General features: G+C 45.6%; 1 protein-coding gene across 3 annotated transcripts in view; it reads left to right on the forward strand.

Moving 5' to 3' along the window:
* The window catches only part of npdc1a (neural proliferation, differentiation and control, 1a), a 32,609-nt gene that overhangs the window by 5,594 nt on the left and 4,792 nt on the right, over nucleotides 1–22,223 (forward strand). The window contains exons 2-6 of one of the 3 annotated variants that reach the window (XM_066713269.1): nucleotides 15,418–15,558; nucleotides 17,708–17,815; nucleotides 20,159–20,236; nucleotides 20,427–20,636; nucleotides 21,281–21,347. In XM_066713269.1, coding sequence (XP_066569366.1) covers nucleotides 15,418–15,558; nucleotides 17,708–17,815; nucleotides 20,159–20,236; nucleotides 20,427–20,636; nucleotides 21,281–21,347 — 604 coding nt within the window. Of the gene's footprint in view, nucleotides 1–15,414; nucleotides 15,559–17,707; nucleotides 17,816–20,158; nucleotides 20,237–20,426; nucleotides 20,637–21,280; nucleotides 21,348–22,223 lie in introns of all 3 variants that reach the window. The other 2 variants (XM_066713268.1, XM_066713270.1) reach the window with 2 other exon arrangements.

Below are 22,223 nucleotides of genomic sequence, written 5' to 3' on the forward strand. Positions count from 1 at the left end.
CATAACTTCAGGATCCACCCTCCCCTCCGTCTCTCTCTCTCTCTCTCTCACATTCACTTTCCTTCTCTCTTTCTCTCATTCATTCCTTCTCTCATACTCCTCTCTTGCTTTCTCCTTTCTATTTTTCTCTCCCCATCTTTCACTCATACCCCTATCTTTTCTCTCTGTTCCTGACTCATGTTTTTCTGCTGAATGCTTTGAAGCTGTCTTCATCTCTCACTCACTTTCTTTGTCTACAATGTTCTCTCTCTCTCTCTCTCTCTCTCTCTCTCTCTCTCTCTCAGACATATTGATTAAACATTCAGCTCCACACTAATTCTCCACCTGTTTCTTGATATAATTGAAAATATAGTAACACACCACACCACAGTGCAACACAACACAAAGCAGACTGCTGTCGTACAGAATGTGTGACCATGGCATCAGAAGTTATTGTTCTTGTTCTCCCTCTCTCACAGTCTCTTCCTTCTTCTTTCCCTCTCATTTTCTCTCCTCCTCTCCCTCTCTCCCTTATCATGCAGTTAATGGTGATAGCGCTGTTGTTTTCCACAGAAAAACAGGGCTAATTTTAGTGTGTGATGTGCTGCAGAGTGGAGGGGCATCTGTGCGCATCTGTGGGTGTCTGTGTGTCACTGTGCGCATCTCTTTGTACCTATGTGTAACCTGGCGTTAGTGTTTGTGTATATTAATGTGTGTGAGTGCATTGGTGTGGGTTAGTGTATGTGGCACAGTGTGTGTCATCAGTGCGTTGGTGTGCGTTAGTGTGTGTATGTTATGCAATGTGTGTCCGTATTGGTATGCATTAGTGTTTGTGTGTGTTGAACAGTGTGTCAGTGCCTTGGTATGTGTTAGTGTTTGTTGAACAGTGTGTGTCCGTGCGTTGGTGTGTGTTAGTGTGTGAGCTGGCGTTCGCTGTTGATGTCTCGGTCTGTGGTCCCTGCTGTCAATTTGCCTGCTGTCCCGCCCCCGTGCCCTGGCACCGCAGCCACACTGCAGCCCCAGTTACATAAGAGATTGAGGTGAGGTGGGGAGGGTGTCAAGATTGTAGAGCTTGTCACATCACTGGGCTTGGTGTCTCTGTGATGTTCATAAAACACATAAATAAAATAAAACTAGGAGGGCCACTCTCACTTCCCCTCATCTCCCCCAGTCCCTGAGCTTCCCTCTCCCAAACCCCCCCCACTCTCGTTCTACCCCCTGCTCTCTCTCTTTCCATCCCTTCTGCTCTCTCTCTTTCTATCCTCTCCCAGCTCACTCTCTCTCTCTCACTCTCTTTCCCTTCTTATCTCCCCATTCCTCTCCTCCCTGCGTGCTGCCCAGCTGAGTGGCGAGGATATCAGGCACTTATTAACACTCTGGGATTGTGACGTCGGCAGCTGGCAAATATTTGTGCATTAAACACAGTGGCTCCAGCTGCCAGGCACAGCAGCCCCAAAGTCAAACACAAGGACGGGGAAGTTCGTAGCTTTCATTATTACGAGCACAAACCCTGAACCCTGATGCAATATTTCCATTGTTTCTTGGGCCGTGTTTTACTGCCTGGCTGCACTGCTGCCTGGACTTTGCTCGGCCCTGGCCGTCCCCCGGGCTGGGACCTGTGTTACTGTGATGCACCTCTCTGTGTTTGTCCACTGTTTCTCGCAACGCACTGTGCAGTTCTTATCCCACATGGGACTGCTTTATTTATTTATTTGTGTTCCTGATGTGGATTTTCATAGTTGGCTTCCATTCCAGATACACAAATACAAAGTCAAACTCAAATTTTAAATAATACAAAAAATATGTTTCTGTTGGCAAGAGAAGAGGTTACACCTGTTTTTCAGAGTGTTTGCAGAACAGAGAGCAGTGCAGTGGACAGTACACGAGCACGCCACTGCACACGTTCAGCCTAAAAACACAGAGACGCGAACGGGACATTTCCCAAACATGCTAGTGCTCTCTCCCCCTCTCTGTCTCCGTGTCTCTCAGTGTCTCTCTCTGTCTCTCTCCTCGTCTCCCTGTGTCTCTCTGCCCCTCCTGCTCGCTCTCTCTCTCTCTCTCTCTCTCTCTCTCTCTCTCCCTCTCTCTCTCTTTCTCCCTCTCTCTGGTGTGAAGTGATTCTGAAGGTTTCTATCTGAGTGATGTTCTCTGATCAGTCCTTTGTGTTAGAGGGGCTCACAGCTGCAGTACATTTCCTGTTTAATGAGGAATCCATGATGCAAGCAGAAACCTCCTGTTCAGCTGCGCTAAACGCTGAGTACTGTGTCACATGGCCGCGGTGATGCACTTCTGCTGATAATGCAGTGGGTTAATGGGCAGAGTTAATTGCGTCCGTTAACGAGCTCCTGTTTGCGGATATTAAATGTTTGGCGATACAGTTTTCGCTATGGGGGACTTGCTGATATTGACCATAAAAACATAAAAATGAAATGAACAAATTAAAAAATGAAACCTTGCATTGGCCTGCTGTTTATTACAGTCTCAGGCCAACTTTCTCTCTGTATTGTGCGTAAGGAAATGGCCAGAGAGGGTTGTGTGTTGTCTTTGTCTCTCTCGCTCACATTTCCTTCCTGTCTTTTCAACACCAAGTAAAACACTGACAACAGGGTAGGTGGGCCAGTTTGTTCCCAACCCCCACCCCCGCCACTCTGAGTGTACATAGGGATCACCTCTCCTCTGCTCAGTTTCTGGAAATGCACCCCCTACATCTCCCCCCCCCCCCCCCAGCGTGGACAGCGTGCCTCCAATGGACACGTATGTGTATTGTGTGTGCATACACCATCCAGTGTATGTGTTAGTGTGTATGTGTATGTGTGAGTGAGTATGAAGTCCACCATCACAACCTCCCATTTATCATCCCATTAGCTGCCCCCCTTCTCTTCCTCATCCCAGACCCAAACAGGAAGCCCCTGCCATCTCTGATTCTAGCTGGCACGATAACCATTTCCATAGGAACAGGCGTGACTGACTTTCATTAGGTTTGTGTCCTGCACTGCACTGTGCTGCTTTGTGCTGAGTCTTGCAAAATGAGAGATTTCTTTGGATAAAAATAAATAATAATAGTAGTAATTTAAATAATGGTATTAATCCAATGATGGATACTTTGTTGATCCTTGTAACAATGTTAGCCTTGCAGGTGTATCTGATGCTTTGCGAAGGGCCTGGCTGGGTGAGTGGTGTGCAGCAAAGACCTCAGCACTACTGTGCAATGCACTCCTCTGAGCAGCAGGCAGTAGTAACTAGGGCCCAACAGATGTATCGGAGCACTGATATTATTGGCCGATATAGACCTTTTACAGAAATATCTATATCGGCACATATTCCACCGATAATGCACCGATATATTTTCTCAAATTATTGGCTAAATATTTTTTTTTAATTACCATAAAATCCTTCGTCAGGTTTCAAACAATAAATATATACACACTTCTTTGGTTTTACAGTCGCTATTATAATTATTTACCTTTGTTTTTTAGTTTTTTAGTTTTCGCTGGAAGTGTCCGACGCAGCGGTGAAACAAACACACCCCCACTGAGAAACATAGGGCTTATAAACCAATATACACGTTTTACTAAAACCATCATAACCAATACAAAGTGTTTTTGAAAGTTGGGCTGCATTTGAGTATCCATGGTTTTGATTGTTTATTTTTGTCATGACTGAAGATTACCGTATACTATGGCATAGAGGCGCATTTTTACTGAAACGTTAATTTAATCGATTTTCAAAATTCACTGTAGCAATTAAAATAAAGAAAAACAGTAAATGTTTGCTGAAGATGTTGACTTGGATATGAGCAAACAAAAACTGTCTCCAAACGACAAGCAAGCTCAGATCACAGTACAACATCTAATGAAAAATTGTGAAAAACGCATCTCTCGGACAATGTTGGATAAAACTGAAATTATACATGATATTTATAAGCCTATTTAAAATCCTACATCGTGTTTTGCCTATGATTCGTATTGCTGCCTGCTATGGGGCGCCAAATGTAAAATAGCAAGTGTCTTTTTTTACACATTTAACTTAAACCTTGTGTTTTTTTTCCCACATTTAGTAAATGCTTAAGCCGGTTTTTCCACATTTATAAAGATTTTGTTTTTTAAAGAAATACTTAAATTATTAATCTCCGTTTTATATTTATCGTTTTAAATCCTAAATCTCTGAGTCACAAAATAAACATCTAGTTTTAAAATAAATATTTAGTCTAAATATAAATGTAAAATATAAATGTTAAATGTGGAGTTTGCAAATTAAATATAGCTAACATGCAAATCCAGCCCCGCCCCTCTGGTCAGTCAGCCTCTCACAGCAGTGGGCGGGGTGTGATCCCTTACATGGCGGTGGTGTAGTGAGAGTGCAGTGAGAGTGTAGTGTACTGACAGTGTAGTGAGAGTGTAGTGTACTGACAGTGCAGTGAGAGTGTAGTGTACTGACAGTGTAGTGTACTGGCAGTGTAGTGAGAGTGTAGTGTACTGACAGTGCAGTGACAGTGTAGTGTACTGACAGTGTAGTGAGAGTGTAGTGTACTGACAGTGTAGTGAGAGTGTAGTGTACTGACAGTGCAGTGACAGTGTAGTGTACTGACAGTGTAGTGAGAGTGTAGTGTACTGACAGTGTAGTGTACTGACAGTGCAGTGAGAGTGTAGTGTACTGACAGTGTAGTGTACTGGCAGTGTAGTGAGAGTGTAGTGTACTGACAGTGCAGTGACAGTGTAGTGTACTGACAGTGTAGTGTACTGGCAGTGTAGTGAGAGTGTAGTGTACTGACAGTGTAGTGAGAGTGTAGTGTACTGACAGTGCAGTGAGAGTGTAGTGTACTGACAGTGCAGTGAGAGTGTAGTGTACTGACAGTGTAGTGAGAGTGTAGTGTACTGACAGTGCAGTGACAATGTAGTGAGAGTGTAGTGTACTGACAGTGTAGTGAGAGTGTAGTGTACTGACAGTGTAGTGAGAGTGTAGTGTACTGACAGTGCAGTGAGAGTGTAGTAAGAGTGTAGTGTACTGACAGTGCAGTGACAATGTAGTGAGAGTGTAGTGTACTGACAGTGCAGTGAGAGTGTAGTGAGAGTGTAGTGTACTGACAGTGTAGTGAGAGTGTAGTGTACTGACAGTGTAGTGACAGTGCAGTGAGAGTGTAGTGTAGTGAGAGTGTAGTGTACTGACAGTGTAGTGAGAGTGTAGTGTACTGACAGTGCAGTGAGAGTGTAGTAAGAGTGTAGTGTACTGACAGTGCAGTGACAGTGTAGTGTACTGACAGTGCAGTGACAGTGTAGTGTACTGACAGTGCAGTGAGAGTGTAGTGTACTGACAGTGCAGTGAGAGTGTAGTGTAGTGAGAGTGTAGTGTACTGACAGTGTAGTGAGAGTGTAATGTACTGACAGTGCAGTGAGAGTGTAGTGTACTGACAGTGCAGTGAGAGTGTAGTGAGAGTGTAGTGTACTGACAGTGTAGTGAGAGTGTAGTGTACTGACAGTGCAGTGACAATGTAGTGAGAGTGTAGTGTACTGACAGTGCAGTGACAATGTAGTGAGAGTGTAGTGTACTGACAGTGTAGTGAGAGTGTAGTGTACTGACAGTGCAGTGACAGTGTAGTGAGAGTGTAGTGCAGTATATAATGTGTCTGTTATTAAGAGAAGAGATCCTGTCCGCACACTGCACTGAATAGGAGACAAAGTCAGACATTTATTTCTTTGTGGAATCAGGTCTTAAAGGCTCAAGAGAAAAAGCAACAAATGTTTCAGCTTCATCAGTGCTTAAAAAGCGCAGCTCACAAAGCTCAGTTTTTCTGTTATGAAATTAACATTGTGGAAATTAAAAACATGTTGAAACTTCATAAGTGCATATCTTACAAGGCATTCTAAATTAAACTGTCTGAATCTCATCTTTCCTATATTGAGTGTTTTATACACAAGTATCCCACAATGCATCTGGTTACAGGCAGACCCGGCCACTATCACAGTGCGCTGGTTCAGTGAGTGACCACTGGTGACCAGGACTGTGTGTTATTTATTATAAATACAATATGAGTGACCACTGGTGACTAGGACTGTGTGTTATTTATTATAAATACAATATGAGTGACCACTGATGACCAGGACTGTGTTATTCATTATAAATCCAATATGCTGGTGTGATTGTGCACCAGTGTCTCAAAGGGGGAAACTATTCTCTGCAAGTTTATACTTCACACCCTGGGCTACTGCTCCGCTGGCCGCTCACTGTATATAAACCCTGTCCTGACCCTCCCACCACATCTGTAGTTTGATGATTGTTTTTAATTCAGTTTTACTGGGAGCCAGTGTCCACTCAGTGATCAGTTTTACTGGGAGCCAGTGTCCACTCAGTGATCAGTTTTACTGGGAGCCAGTGTCCACTCAGTGGATCATTTTTTCTGGGAGCCAGTGTCCACTCAGTGATCAGTTTTACTGGGAGCCTGTGTCCATTCAGTGATCAGTGACCACCAGCTCCACTGACCGCATCACGGAAACACAATCCGACAATTTGATGCCCCAACGACGCACCGAAACACAGCTCCCATTACATGGGTTACTGAAGCCCCGCCCACTGCTGTGAGTGGCTGACTGACCAGAGGGGCGGGACTGGATTTGCATGTTGGCTATATGTTTATTTTGCAAACTCCACATTTAACATTTACATTTATATTTAACATTTATATTTAGACTAAATATTTATTTTAAACTATATATTTATTTTGTGACTCAGAGATTTAGGATTTAGTTCAATATTTCATCAAACGATAAATATTTATTTTTCAAAAACGGAGATTAAGCATTTATGTAAGTATTTATTAAAAAAAACAAAATCTTTATAAACGTGGAAAAAATGGCTTAAGTATTTACTAAATGTGGAAAAAACACAAGGTTCAATTTAAATGTGTGAAAAAAGACACTCGGAAAAAAAGTGCGCTGTTTTACATTTGGCGCCCCATAGCCTGCACTATAACCTGCCACTGTTGTATCGGCAGTGTTGAGCGCTGAGCAGGATTGTGAACCTGAGAGAACCTGACATGTGTAAAGTGCTAATATAATCTAGACCAGCACTTAACACCATCATATTATTTGCTCTAATGTATAGAACATGCACATTTTCCATTTGTGTGTGAAATTGCACATATACCTTGTCCTTTGTTCTAATGCATAGAACATGCATATGTTAATATTCTTCCTTTACTCTCCCTTATTCTATTCTGTTTGATTTGTGGCTGTTATTTATGATGAAAATGAATGTTAAGTTTATTATGTAAAATGTAAAAAATCCTGCCTTCAGCGCATATTTGACACAATTTCTCTGACAGGGAGATATTTGAGGGATCAATGCTAGAAAATGTGTTATGCATGCTAAAAAAAAGTAAATATCGGCATATACACTCACCTAAAGGATTATTAGGAACACCTGTTCAATTTCTCATTAATGCAATTATCTAACCAACCAATCACATGGCAGTTGCTTCAATGCATTTAGGGGTGTGGTCCTGGTCAAGACAATCTCCTGAACTCCAAACTGAATGTCTGAATGGGAAAGAAAGGTGATTTAAGCAATTTTGAGCGTGGCATGGTTGTTGGTGCCAGACGGGCCGGTCTGAGTATTTCACAATCTGCTCGGTTACTGGGATTTTCACGCACAACCATTTCTAGGGTTTACAAAGAATGGTGTGAAAAGGGAAAAACATCCAGTATGTGGCAGTCCTGTGGGCGAAAATGCCTTGTTGATGCTAGAGGTCAGAGGAGAATGGGCCGACTGATTCAAGCTGATAGAAGAGCAACTTTGACTGAAATAACCACTCGTTACAACCGAGGTATGCAGCAAAGCATTTGTGAAGCCACAACACGTACTACCTTGAGGCGGATGGGCTACAACAGCAGAAGACCCCACCGGGTACCACTCATCTCCACTACAAATAGGAAAAAGAGGCTACAATTTGCACAAGCTCACCAAAATTGGACAGTTGAAGACTGGAAAAATGTTGCCTGGTTTGATGAGTCTCGATTTCTGTTGAGACATTCAGATGGTAGAGTCAGAATTTGGCGTAAACAGAATGAGAACATGGATCCATCATGCCTTGTTACCACTGTGCAGGCTGGTGGTGGTGGTGTAATGGTGTGGGGGATGTTTTCTTGGCACACTTTAGGCCCCTTAGTGCCAATTGGGCATCGTTTAAATGCCACGACCTACCGGAGCATTGTTTCTGACCATGTCCATCCCTTTATGACCACCATGTACCCATCCTCTGATGGCTGCTTCCAGCAGGATAATGCACCATGTCACAAAGGTCGAATCATTTCAAATTGGTTTCTTGAACATGACAATGAGTTCACTGTACTAAACTGGCCCCCACAGTCACCAGATCTCAACCCAATAGAGCATCTTTGGGATGTGGTGGAACGGGAGCTTCGTGCCCTGGATGTGCATCCCACAAATCTCCATCAACTGCAAGATGCTATCCTATCAATATGGGCCAACATTTCTAAAGAATGCTTTCAGCACCTTGTTGAATCAATGCCACGTAGAATTAAGGCAGTTCTGAAGGCGAAAGGGGGTCAAAGACAGTATTAGTATGGTGTTCCTAATAATCCTTTAGGTGAGTGTATATTGGTAATCAGGAAATTTAGTTTCCCAATTATCGGTATCCGTATTGGACCCCAAAAACCTGTATCGATCGGGGTCTAGTAGTAATGCACTTCCAGCACTTCCTGACAGGCAGCCCAGGCACTCACAGCACCGCCTCACTCTCCCACTCATGCTCTCCTCTGCACAGCTGCGGCTCCCTGGGGACACAAGCCACTAATATCCCGCTCTGCCCTACATCTGTGATGTAACGCTTCCAAGTATTAATACACACGCAAACAAACAGAACCACACGTACACACAAATAAACACACAGAATATAGAGGGACAGGGAGGTAGTATGTGTGTGTGTTTCTTTCTTTCTTTCAAATTTCTTACTCTCTCCAGTGCTCTCCTGCTACGGTTGCATATCTCTACCTGCTTTGCATGAATTTGCCATTCTGGGCACTCCCCAACTCACATTAAACTGCCTTAGAGTGTGTTACTCACACACACTCACACACTCATACTCACACACTCAGACGCACTCACACACGCTCTCAGATGCACTCTGATGCATACACTCACTCTTACAAACACCCACTCACAAAACTGTCTGGGATATTATGTAGGGGGGTGTCAGTATGTGTCTCTATTCAGCGATTTTCACAGAGGCATCCTGAAGAGTGTGTCAGAGCACAGCTCACATGGCCAGAACATGGGCCACATCCTCTACTTAAAGCCCAGTCACTGTTACTCATTTACGCGTTTATTTAGCTATGCATTTCGTTTTTACTGTAAATGGGCCGGTTGGTTTTCCACAGTGCTGTTGCCACCCACTGAACCATGGTCTGTAAAGAGAGCAGTGTTTCTAGTGATAGATTAGGGTTATAAATACCCCCAACCCAACAGCTCAAAAGCTCACCCAAGCACTATGGGAAAAGCATGCAACTGCAAATGATTATGGGCCACCTCCACCCACCTCCTCACCTCTCCCTCTGTGTCTCTTTCTCTGTCCATCAATCCCCCCCTCCCTCCCTGGCCATTGTTCACTCATGGTCCAATCAGGGAACCCCTCCCTCCCTACCTCCTTGCTCCTGCTCCTGAGTGACTCATCCCCCTATGATGTCATCCATCCAGTTGCCATGGTAGTCGTTATGGCAACAGGCGGGTTTGTTCGTTATCGGTAGAGAACAGGCAGTGGTGGATGCGGAGAGTGGGGGAAAGTGTGAGAGTGATGTGGATGGCGAGAGTGGGGCAGTAGGGTGGAATGGGGTGAGTGGGGTGAGCAGTAGGTACAAACTCAATGTGTCAGTCCCTTTACAGGGCCACACGGCGCCCCCTTGTGTCCGAGCAGTGCTCCTCGCCCTTCGTCTCCCTGGCTCTGTTCGGTTGCTCAGAGAGAACGGTTCAGGACAAGGTGTCAAAGCGAGAGCGAAAAAAACAATAATGCTAATGACGACAACAACAACAACAATCATCATCTTTAAATGACTTTTCCCTGGCCTGGTAGAAAATATGATCCCAGTTCCCCAGGCCTCTGCACGGGCCATCGGTATTGCACGGGTTCCTGAGGTCTTGGATAAAGTAAAAGAGAGAAAGAAAGAGAGAGAATGCAGGTCAGGCAGGCAGGGCGAAGGGGTGATCTGCTACCATGATGTTCTGCTGGTAACTGCTGTGACAATTGCAGTGCAGCACTGTAACAGTAAACAGCCTCTGTGCTGTATTGCGTCCTCATGACGCAGGCTTGCTGTTCAAGTGCAGGTTAGTCTGTTAGGGTCTGTGGCTGTTGTCATTTTGTGCGTTGGGTCCGTACGAGTACTAGTATGTGTGTGTTTGTCTCTGTCAGATTGTGAGCTGGTGTCTCTCTCTCTCTCAAATTCTATTCAAAATCAGGTTGCTTTATTGGCCTGACCAACAGAAACAGTGCTACTAAAGCAGTTTTACACAGAATACACAATAAAACTGAAGAACAAGAACAAGTGCGTCTCTGTCTCCACCTCTCCTGTCGCACAGTGACCACACTCTGTCTTCTCTGGACCACCAGGCCTGCCGCTGCTTCATATCTCTGGCATTAAAGAGAGACTCTACCAGGGTGTGATTTCTCTTTAGGGCCTGATAGCTGGCATGTTTGTTTAGGGTTTTAGTTTCATTATGCCAATATTCCAAAATGAGGGGACTCTCTTCCAGTCTAAGCTCTTGGGTTCTTATGATGGAGTGAATCTGGGTCACTGTTTTTCAGATGAGACCAGAATTTTAGTGCTGTTTTTGGATTTATATTGCAGTGGGCAACAGTCAGCCCTAAATCCATTGTTTGGTGTTTTGCTTTGTATCTGTAATATATTTCTGCAGAACTCAACGTGTAGTGTTTCTGCTGGGTCTTTTTCTCATTTGCTATAATGCTGTTGACTGACTGGACCCCATATCTTTCTTCCATATAACATAATGGGTTGGATTCTCTCTCTCTCTCTCTCTCTCTCTCTGCTCGTCTCTCTCTCTTCCCGTCAGCGCTGGCCGCAGATTTCAGCACTAATTCCGATTTCGAGAGGACGTGCATCTCTCGGAAACAATTACCACTGAGCTCATGGAGCACTCGCCCCTGCTCTCTCTCTCTCTCTCTCTCTCTCCTTATCTCCCTCTCATCCCCTCTGCTACTTGATACAGTGGCCATTTTGCCAGTGGAGTGTCCTGTATAGCATCTCTCCCTCCCCCTCTCTCTCTTCCCCTCTCCCAAATGTTCAAATGCATATTCAAATAAACTTTATTGGCATGAAACCCTGGTGTTTCCAAAGCTTTAAAGAAAAAAAGATAATAAAAAAAATAAGAAGAACATAAGAAAGTTTACAATCGAGGGGAGGCCATTCGACCCATTGTGCTCATTTGGTGGTTGTTAGTAACTAAGTGATCCAAGGATCCTATCCAGTCTATTTTCAAATGTTCCCAAATTTTCAGCTTTAACCACATCACTAGGGAGTTTGTTCCAGATTGTGACGACTCTCTGTGTGAAGAAGTGTCTCCTGTTTTCTGTCTTGAATGCCTTGAAGCCCAATTTCCATTGTGTCCCCGGGTACGTGTGTCCCTGCTGATCTGGAAAAGCTCCTCTGGTTTGATGTGGTCGATGCCTTTCATGATTTTGAAGACTTGAATCAAGTCCCCACGTAGTCTCCTCTGTTCCAGGGTGAAAAGGTTCAGTTCCTCAGTCTCTCTGTATGACATTCCCTTCAGACCTGGAATAAGTCTGGTTGCTCTCCTCTGAACTGCCTCTAGAGCAGCGATATCTTTCTTGAAGTGTGGAGCCCAGAACTGCACACAGTATCCAGATGAGCTCTAACTAGTGCATTGTACAGTCTGAACATCACTGCCCTTGTTCTCAATTCTACACTTTTGACAATATACCCTAGCATTCTGTTTGCTTTTTTATTGCTTCCCCACACTGTTTGGATGGAGAAAGTGAGGAGTCCACATAGACTCCTAGGTCTTTCTCATGCGATACTTCATCTAGTTCTATTCCTCCCATAGTGTAATTATAGTGGACATTTTTGTTACCTGCGTGTAATACCTTGCACTTGTCGACATTGAATTTCATCTGCTGGGTGTCGGCCCACAACTGAATATTATCTAAGTCCCTTTGAATAGCCTGTGCTGCCGAGATTGTATCTGCTGAGGCACCTATTTTAGTGTCATTTGCAAATTTGACAAGTTTGCTAACTATCCCAGAGTCCAGATCATTAATATAGATTAGAAAAAGCACAGGCCCTAGTACTGATCCCTGTGGAACTCCACTAACAACCTCACTTCAGATAGAAGCGACTCCTCTAATCGACACCCTCTGTTTCCTATACATCAACCAGTTCACTATCCATCTACTGACATTACCCTGAATGCCTACAGCTTCCAATTTGAGGATCAGTCTTTGGTGAGGAACCCTATCAAAAGCTTTTTGGAAATCTAAGTATATCATATCATATGCTTTCACCTGATCTACAGCTGCAGTTGCATGTTCAACACATTCTAATAAATTAGTAAGACATGATCTGCCTCGTCTAAACCCATGTTGACTATCTCCAAGAATATGGTTTTCATTAAGATGCTCCTCTATTTTCTGTCTATTCATTTTTTCTAACATTTTACAAGTAATGCAGGTGAGACTGATTGGTCTGTAATTTCCTGGCTCAGTTTTGTCCCCTTTCTTGTGGATTGGTATGGCATTTGCTGTCTTCCAGTCAGTTGGCACATCCCCTGTTCTAAGTGTCATTTGGAATATTTGAGTTAGTGGCCTATAAATAATTTCCCTCATCTCTTTAAGTACTGTTGGAAATATCCCATCTGGCCCAGGTGATTTGTTTGTTTTTAATTCTGCTAGTCCCTTTAGTACCTCATCATTTATCCTGATCTCTCTTAGGGCTTCACTGGACTGATTGTTAACCTGTGGCATGTTATCTGTTTTCTCTCTGTAAAAACCTCTATGAAATACTAATTTAGAACATTTGCCACATCTTGTTAATTTCCCAAGATGCTTCCATTTTTGCCCTTTAGTTGTTTCACTTCCCCCTTTATTGACTTCTTGCTATTGTAGTATTGAAATAAAACTCTTTTCATTAGTTTTAGCTCCAAGAGCTATGTTTCTTTCTATTTCCCTCTTTGCTTTCCTGATCCCTTTCTTAACATCTCTTTGGAGTTCAATATATTATTTATATTTTGGTTTGTCTCTATCCCTTTTGTATGCGCTATACAACATTTTCTTTCTCTTGATATTTTGTTGCATACTTCTAATAAACCATTCTGGACAGTGTTTTTTAGTCCTCAAATTGCTAAGTTTTGGTACAAATTTCTCCCAAGCGTCTAGTAGTATTTTCCTGAAATATAGCCATCCATTTTCAACTGAATCTGTGCTGTCTCATACCTTTTCTAAAATTGTAGACCATTGTTTTAGACTTGGACCTTGTTTTTTGAAAGAATGCCTCAAAGCTAACCATGTTGTGATCACAGTTTGCCATTGGTTCTCTAACTGGTGTCCCTCTGACTCTATCTTGGTCATTTGAAAAGATCAAGTCAATACATACACTCTCTCTGGTTGGTTCCCTGACAAATTGAGTTAGAAAGCAATCATTTACCATCTCAACCATTTCCATTTCTGCTTCTGTAGTCCCAACTGGGCTTTCCCAGTCTATGTTTGGAAAATTGAAGTCCCCCATTATAACAGCCACATCCTTGCATCTTTCTGGATATCTGAGTTGGGTGGTCTGTAGCACTGTCCTACAACTATTCCTCCGGATCTTTTATTCAAAAGTTTAACCAACAAAGACTGTTTCATTAGCAGGATCTAATTTGAGTTATTCTGACTCAGTCATTTCTGTCATGTAATGCTACCCCACCCCCTCTTCAATTATGCCTGTCTCTCCTAAACTGTGTGTATCCTTTCAACTTGTATTAATCCACATCATTTTCTGTAAGCCATGTTTCTGCCATCATAGTCACACGCCCACACTTTGGCTTCTAGGTCTAACATCTTGTTCCTTATACTCCTGGCATTGAGGTACAAACATTTCAGGACTTTCCTACTAGCAGTTTCCCTTGGTTTTCTTTCCTTAGTGGAACATCTCCCATTGTCGGAGCTCCCTGCCCCCCTCTGCAATAATAATATTGCAGAATAAATATTTATTTTATTAAAATAAAAACAATCCCTCCCTCCCTCTCTTCCTGATTCACTCCCTCCCTCTCTCTCTCTCCGACTCTGATGGTGCCAAGTGGCTCTCAGGGCTCTGTGAGCTGACCGCAGCTCCGGCCCATGTTGGGCAGGCTCACTGTGAAATTGGCCGCGTGATTAAATTCGTGCCGTCTCCCTAGCGAGTCACGCAGTGCCTCAATCCGCATTTCTGTGTCCCTGCGTGTTTCAGCCACTCCGGCGTCGATTACCGGAGATGAGGAGTCCTGCCAAGATTAGCGCCTACACACACTCCCCGTGGAGAGCGCTGCTGTGTACAGTGGGGGGCTTAGGGGACCAGGGCTTCAGGGCAGGACCAGCATGAGAAGAGATAGGAACTTGTCTGATTGCATGTCCTAAATTTACTCCATCATGTCTATCTTTCTGTCTCTCTCTCTCTCCCTTTCTGTTTCAGCAGTTTGGTAACTGTTCTGTAAACGAGCTTGATGTGTGCGGTTGGTGTGGAAAAACATTTATCATGGGCAGACATCTCCCCCCTCCCCCTTCTCCTCCTCTATTTACAATCTCTCTTTCTTTTCCTTCTCTCCTCCAACTCTTCCTCCTCCCTCTGCTGCTTTCTCTCTGTCACCATGACTCTCCTCCTCTCCCTCCCTCTCTCTCTCTCTCTCTCTCTCTCATCTCTTCTTGATTTCCACCTTGTGAATGGACCTGGTTTCGTCTCCCTCTCCTTCCCTCTGTGCAGTGGGAGCGGTAATAACGGTCCTGCAGATTTGAGCAAAACGGAGGATAGAACAAGCTGTCTGAAATGCATCCTCCCTTCACACCCTGAGGACAAACAATCGCAGCCTGGGGGGATATTTTCTTCTTAATGTATCCATCCATTTTCTTGTTTGCTTGTTTGTTTCTTGAGAAGCCGCTGGGTGATTCATTTGTTGTTTCTGTTGGTATTGATTTAGTTTCTAAGCAGGGTTTCCTACTCATAGATTTTAATTATCTTATTAACCAGGCAAAGAGAGAGCCAGACCTATTGCAGGCCTCAGAATTATTGCTGAGACCCCAGACTATCGCACATACACAAACACACACACACATGCACACACGCTCTCGCACACACAGGCATATATAGGTAGTCTTGTAATTATATTCTGAAAGATTGTAGGGTTTCTAACCATGTCTATGTGTCTGTCTCTATGTCTGTGCAGCAGTTAGCTGTCCCCACAGTCTGGACTGCGCCCTGAAGCGACGAGAGCTTTGTCCACCAGGCTCCACACACTGTGGCCCCTGCATCGCCCCGTTGGTTGAGGACGAGCTCAAGAACTGCGTCAGGAAGAAGCATTCCCAAACTGGTACTTACCTCGGTTCCTGTCCCCCTCAGCACCAGGGAAAAAAATACACACTAAAAACTGGTTCCCTGCCCTGTAACTGATTTGTTATTAACCCCCCTTTAACATCACACACACACATCCTGCTGAGTACCAAGTGATGCAGGCTTCCACTAACGAGCTTCCACTGATGAAACAGGTGCGCAACTGTCCGTCAGAGCTGGGATGTTTGGAAACAATAATAATAATAATCATAGTGACCCTGCAGCAGCAGTGCAGTAGAGTACAGTATCTTGCTCGGGTGGGGGTGAGGTTGGGGCAGTGAGTCAGGGAGGGTGGGGTGGGGTGTCAGTAAAATGAAATCAAATGCAGTTAGTGAGAGTGGGTAGCAGGGGGAGGTCCAGAAGTGTCCAGCAGGCGGGTTGTGACTGTGCTAGTTGTGACTGGAGCTCCGTGTCGTGTTGTGCTGGATTGATTGTTCTTCAGAGTCGATGGTGATTGGAGAGGCGAATGTGTTTATGTGAGTGTGAGTGTGACAGTGACAGTGTGTGTGTAAGAGTAACAGCCTGCTATAGATTAGAGATGCATTAGTGCAGTGTGCCAGAGAGGAGTGCGGAGTGACCATGAGGAGATCAAAATCGCCTCATTGGGATTAAGAGTAGTTAGTGCACGCGACACCAGGGGACGCCTGTGGCTGCGTGCGTCTCTAGTCTCCTGCCAGCTTGTGAGTTGCTTGTTTCCCTGTGTGGAGCGCTCTCTCTGTGGCAATGGCACTATACCAAAGAACAATGGAAAATGGAAAATCGATTGATATGCTCCTTTCCTATTATTGTGGCTGTGCTGCCCTGCCTGCCCCCCCACCAGCCCTCCGGTCACAGCAGGGGCTGGTGTAAGGAGCAGCTTGTTCCCTCTCTGGGGGGCTGGGGGTGAGAGCGAGAGAGATGGAGAGAGTGAAAGAGAGGGAGAGAGGTGTGGGCACTTGGGTGTGGTGGAGTGGGAGTGTAATTTCTCCTCTCTCCCCTGTAATATGCCCCCTCCCCCACCCTCTCTGTGCGCAGTGTGCAGGCAGACCAGTATAAATTATTCAGCGCTGCAGCTGTGTCGCCCTCAGCTCTGGAAACTTTCCCTTCTATAAAAACAGACAGAGGAACAAACAGACCTTTAACAAGTGAACAAATGAATAAAGAAAGAATACCCAACCCTCAGAGTACTGATACGGTAGCCAGCAATTAGGGCACCTCTGGGATACACTGGATTCAGGGTTTGTCACACCCAATGCTGGACATGCACACACACTGTCCTACAAACCCTGTACCTGAAGTGACTCTGTCTTCCCGTGTACTTGCGCAGTGCGTGTTCTGGGCTGTGTGTCTGCTGAGAGCCCCATTCCTCGGCAGTGCCACAGTGGCCCCCTGGCACCCATCCCCATGGGGTAATCTCTGGACTGGAGAGCAGTATTGCCGGGACATTAATTTCTGTAACAACCCCCAGAAAACTATGTTTTGATATATTTTTGATGGTTTTTTTATTTTTTTTAATTAATCTTTTTGGTAAGTATCCTGTAAACCTGAGAAAGCCCCACACAGCACCGAGGTTAGAGTTGACAGTTGTCTATATTTATTTATTTAGTTAGTTACACGGTTATTTGTGTATGTGTCTGTGAGAGAACAGCAATTGCATGCGTGTGTTTTTACATACATCACGTGTGCGCACAGCTGGCCGGCTGGCTGAACACACAATTACCGAGGCATGTTGTGTGTTTCATACACGTGTGTAAGTGCACTGCAGGTCTGAATCGACTGCCCCATTTGTAAAATGAATGTGGTTTGATGTGTGCAGCTAAATAAAGGAAGAAAGGAAAGAATGTCTGGGAGGCAGGGCAGCGGAGAGACACAGTTCAACCCTCTCTCTCTTCTGTGCAGTTTGAGATGCTGACAGGGATTAGTGGTAGCAGGATTTGTGTACAGATGAATGAATGAATGGATGGATGTGTTTGCTAGGGCTGAGATTATTAGCATATGATCTGTAGACTTCTGTTTTGTATTACTACCTTTTTTCATGAGAAGGAGAGAGGTGAATGGTGGAGGATTATTTATCTGGTAAAAGATTATACATTAATACTTAAATGTGTGATGATGTTCTCCCCCCATCCTCCCTCCTTGGCTTGGGGCAGTGGGGGCCGTGTGGGGGGCTGGAGGGGGCCGCTGTCTGTGTGTCCTGCCGGCGCTGTGTGTGTGCTCACGGGAGAGGCACCGACACAGCCCCCCGCCACTGCAGACAGGTAAGGACTTGATAGCAGAGGGCAGAGGGGTGGGGTGTGTGCAGCAGCACAGTGTGGACCACAGCACCATCTTTCACAGTGTGTCTGCACTGCAGGGAGAGGGAGAGACTGAATCAGGAATACATTCAGTGTGGAGGGGGACATAAAGAAATTCAGAGTGTCCAACTTACACAGAGACAGACCGAGAGATACAAATATATATTTATATATAGTGCATTGAGAGCATGAGCCTGCATTGCCACAGGAAATATAGCAGCACACGCCTAAGGCATCCCAATCCACCTGTTGCTAGGGCGTACAGCAGTCTCTTAGCAACCTCGCATCCATTCCAGGGAGCAACAGTTGTCAAGGAGGGAGATACTGTGACCTGCAGGGGGGAAAGAAGATGAGTTGGGGGTCTCTTCTCTCATCTCTCATCTCTTTCCCCATTCTCTGTTTTCCTCTCTCCCCCTCTCTCTGTCTGTACCGGGGGGCTGCAGGGCGGGCTGCTGAGACCTGATGTAGGTCAGACTCTCCAGTCTCCATGTGTGGGAGAGTGAATCACTGTTTCACATTAAATGTAACAAGCACTTCACCCAATCACGGACAGAAGGACATTGGGGTCAAGGACCGAAATATAGATGCCTTATTAAAAAGACAAAAGAGAGTAAATTGGGTCTAGGAATCAGGTGATATGGAAGTGGTGGAACCAGGGAATAGAGTTATCATTTTAAGATTGTATATTTATTTACAATTAATTTTATCCGACTCACATGGACCACAACATTCATAATGCGTCCTTCACTTTTTCAGCACATTACACCGGAACAGGATTAGGGAGAGTGGCTGATAGCTGCACTTCCACACTGTCACCACAAGAGGGCAGCAGTGCTCATGTGTTATTGCATTTTTTATGTTCTCAATGTATTCTCCTTTCCATACTCAGTGTTGTTTAGCGCTTGTAATATTATCTGTCAAAACTTCTTCTTCTTCTTCTTCTTCTTCTTCTTCTTCTTCTTCTATCTGCAGCAGCAATTTAATAACGGTTTCAAGTATGCTGGGGGTTCCTCTATATCAGGACAACAAGCTCAGTACAACTCACACACACACACACACACACACACACACACACACACACACACACATTCCAAAACACTGCTCCCCCGGCACCCCAAATCATGCAGATGGTTTGGCCCGCCCCCCACAGAGTCCCTGCTGTGGGGCACTGGACTCAATGAGACCTGATGGTGGCCATTGTAAGGGGGGCTTGGAAAACAGAACTAGGACTTTTGAAGTCAGTAGGAGTCTCTTTGAGAGACTGAGAGATGACCCTCACAGGCTCCCCAGGGGTTCAACTTCATGCACAAAAAGGAGAGATTACATTTTTTCTAAACTTGTGTTGCTAGATTTGCAACTTTACAGAGAATTTGTCTTTGGACCATACTGTACTGCATCATACTCTTGTTGTACTCTACTGCACTGTTCTACACTTTACTGCACTGTATCATACTCTGTACTGTACTGAACGGTTCTACACATTACTGCACTTTACTCCACTTTATCACACTCTTGTTGTACTGTACTGCACTGTATCATACTGTTTACTGTACTGCATTGTTCAACACTTTACTGCGGATCCCCCCACAGCCCTACATCTAAACCAGTTTACACCCCAGACTCCCAGTGGCTTCCTTCGGGGGGGGCAGGATCATTGAATCCAACAGCAGGTGACACCTCCCCCTGGGCCCCCCACTGCCCATGGCCCCCATCATACTGTCCTGTCATCCTCCAACACCCCCCCTCTCCTCGTGATTGTCCAGCATCACGGGGGGCTCTTTGTTTGAGAGAGAGAGAGTGAGATGACTTAACTGCCCCCCCCTCACCTCCCCTCTCAGCCCCAGTTCTGTTGCCCATCTGGTGCACTTAGCGGGGCTCCCTTATTTGCTCTCCCCCAGAGGGTATCTGTGTCAGCTGGGTCTCTGCCCCCCTCTTCACCTCAGGTAACATTCAGTCTTGTTTACTTCCGGAGAGAGGCAGGGGTGGGCCGGCAGTTATTGATCCCTCCCTGCGGTGCTCTGTCCCCCAGCCACACACACACTGCGAGCCCCTGGTTGCTAGGAGAGGCCTGCGACTCCCAGGAATGCAGTCAGTGTGCAGTTCAGCTCTGTCTGCACCCGGCACTCGCAGCTTTACTGCCCCGCTTTATTGGCGAGCAGGATTTGAGTTTCTTTAACACACACACACACACACACACACACACACACACACACACACACACACTTCTACAGAGATGCACTTTCTAATATAGACTCCCTCTCCCTCTCCCTCTCCCTCTCCCTCTCTCTCTCTCTCTCTCTCTCTCAGGTAAGGTTAGCTCTATGCCTGAGCTGGACGAGGAGATAGACTTCCTGTCCTCCATCATCGCCAAAGAACAGGAATCAGGTAAACTCCCTCTGTGCGTCTGTCTCTCTCTCCACCCACTATTTGTATACAGTAGTGATAATCCACAGCAATGTCCAATTGTACAGTGTATCAGTATTAACAACCCCCTCTGTCTAACTCTCTCACTACCTCCCTCTCTCTCCCCTTCACCCTCCCTCCCCTCTTTTTTGTCACTATCTCCCCCTCACAGTTGGCGCCTCCTCTGCTGTTTCTGGGCCCCCGCCACAGTCTGACCCTAAGAAGAATGACCCAACAGGGCCAGTCCGCAGTCACACCCCAATGCCAACGAGACGCCCCGGATCCACCACCACCACCACCACTGTGCCGCCCCCCACCAAATCGGCAGTGCGCAGCGGCCCTGTGACCACGCCTTACGCCCGCAACGACACCCTACTCATCAGTGCGTACCCCGGACCCCCCACCAATTAACTGATCAGCTAGTCACTGCACTGCATTGCACTGCACTGCACTACACTGTCATCAGCTGTGTTGTGTGTGTAGCCCATTGCCCCAGTTATCTCTGATAGGGAAGTGTTTGCGTGAGTGTGTGTGCGTGTGTAACAGGTCATATGATGTTGTTTTGTGCTGCTGGGGCTGCTATTCCAGTGTGGTGTCAGTGCTGAGCACAGTGGCCCCAGTGTGCAGTAACAGGCGAGGGAATGGATTGTTCCAGGGCTGTGAGCATCACCAGGATGTATTACACGCATATAGAGATGTCTGATGTAATGGTGAATATCAGTTGCATTTCTCTCACACCCTCTCTCTCTCTCTATCTGTCATCTCTCTCCATCTTTCTTCTCTCCTCCCCTGTCCCTCTTCCTTTCCTCACTCCATTTCTCCGCCTCTTCTCCTTTCTCCTTCTCCCGTTCCCTCCCCTCTCCTATCCATTTCCTCCCCTCCCCTCCTTTCCTCTCCTCTCCCTTTATCTCTCACCCCATCCCTCACGCCTACTCACACTCCCTCTGTCTGTGTCTCTCCATTTCTCCCCTTCATTCTCTCCATCTCTGTGCCATTCTCTCTCTCTCTCTCTCTCTCCGTCTGCAGTAATGATTGCGGTGTGTATACTGGTGGGGACAGCTGCTCTGATAGTGGCTGGGATATGCTGGGTCAGGTAAGGAGTCTCTGTCTGTCTGTTTGCCTGCCTCTTTGACTGCCCGTTTATTTTAAATATTTAATTATTACTATACAGCAGTGTGGAGTAGTGGTCAGGGCTCTGGATCAGATGGTTGTGGGTTCAATCCCAGATGGGGGGCACAACTGTTTTACCCTTGAGCAAGGTGCTGTACCTAGATTGATCCTGTAAAAATGTCTGCTTCCTGCTAAAGCTGTCAATCAATCAAATCAATCATTCAAATAAACAGACTGCACTGAGCCATGTGTACGTCGATGTGTGTGCAGTAATATTAGGTGCGGCCTCAGAGCAGCAGTGGGTCAGAGAGGGAGTGGACACTCCGGTTAGGAGAGAGCAGGAGACACACACATGTGAACCCCTTTATACAGACGCACTGACAAGCCCTGCACACTCTGTTCAACACCAGCAGTCTCAGCCTCAGGGCTCATTTGTTATTGTCTGCTTTAAACCGTCTTGCTGGAGATTTCTGACATACGATCTGTGCTCTGCAGTTTTGTTTTTCTGCAAGTTTTATGTTGCTCAGTTTCAAATTGACGTGTTTTGAATAGTAAATCTATATTTATGTGCTGGCTGGTCTGGGCTGGGCTCTGATTTAGAGGTCTTCATGGGTCCAAAAATGTGTGCCCGAACCCGAAGAGACCCGGAAATGTGCTATCCCAGACCCAGACCCATCCATTATTTGAAAGTTTGGACCCGGACCCGTGAAGAACCGAGAAATGCCCTATGTACTACCCGGAACCGACTCGGACCCATCTATTATTTGAAATCTGGACCCGGACCTGGCCGGGACACACAGACCCAGTTGAACCCGATCGGCAAAGATCCCACAGCTAATCGCAATTAACAAGTTAATTT

Source organism: Amia ocellicauda, chromosome 9 (assembly GCF_036373705.1).
Source record: "Amia ocellicauda isolate fAmiCal2 chromosome 9, fAmiCal2.hap1, whole genome shotgun sequence".
Classification (NCBI taxonomy): domain Eukaryota; kingdom Metazoa; phylum Chordata; class Actinopteri; order Amiiformes; family Amiidae; genus Amia; species Amia ocellicauda.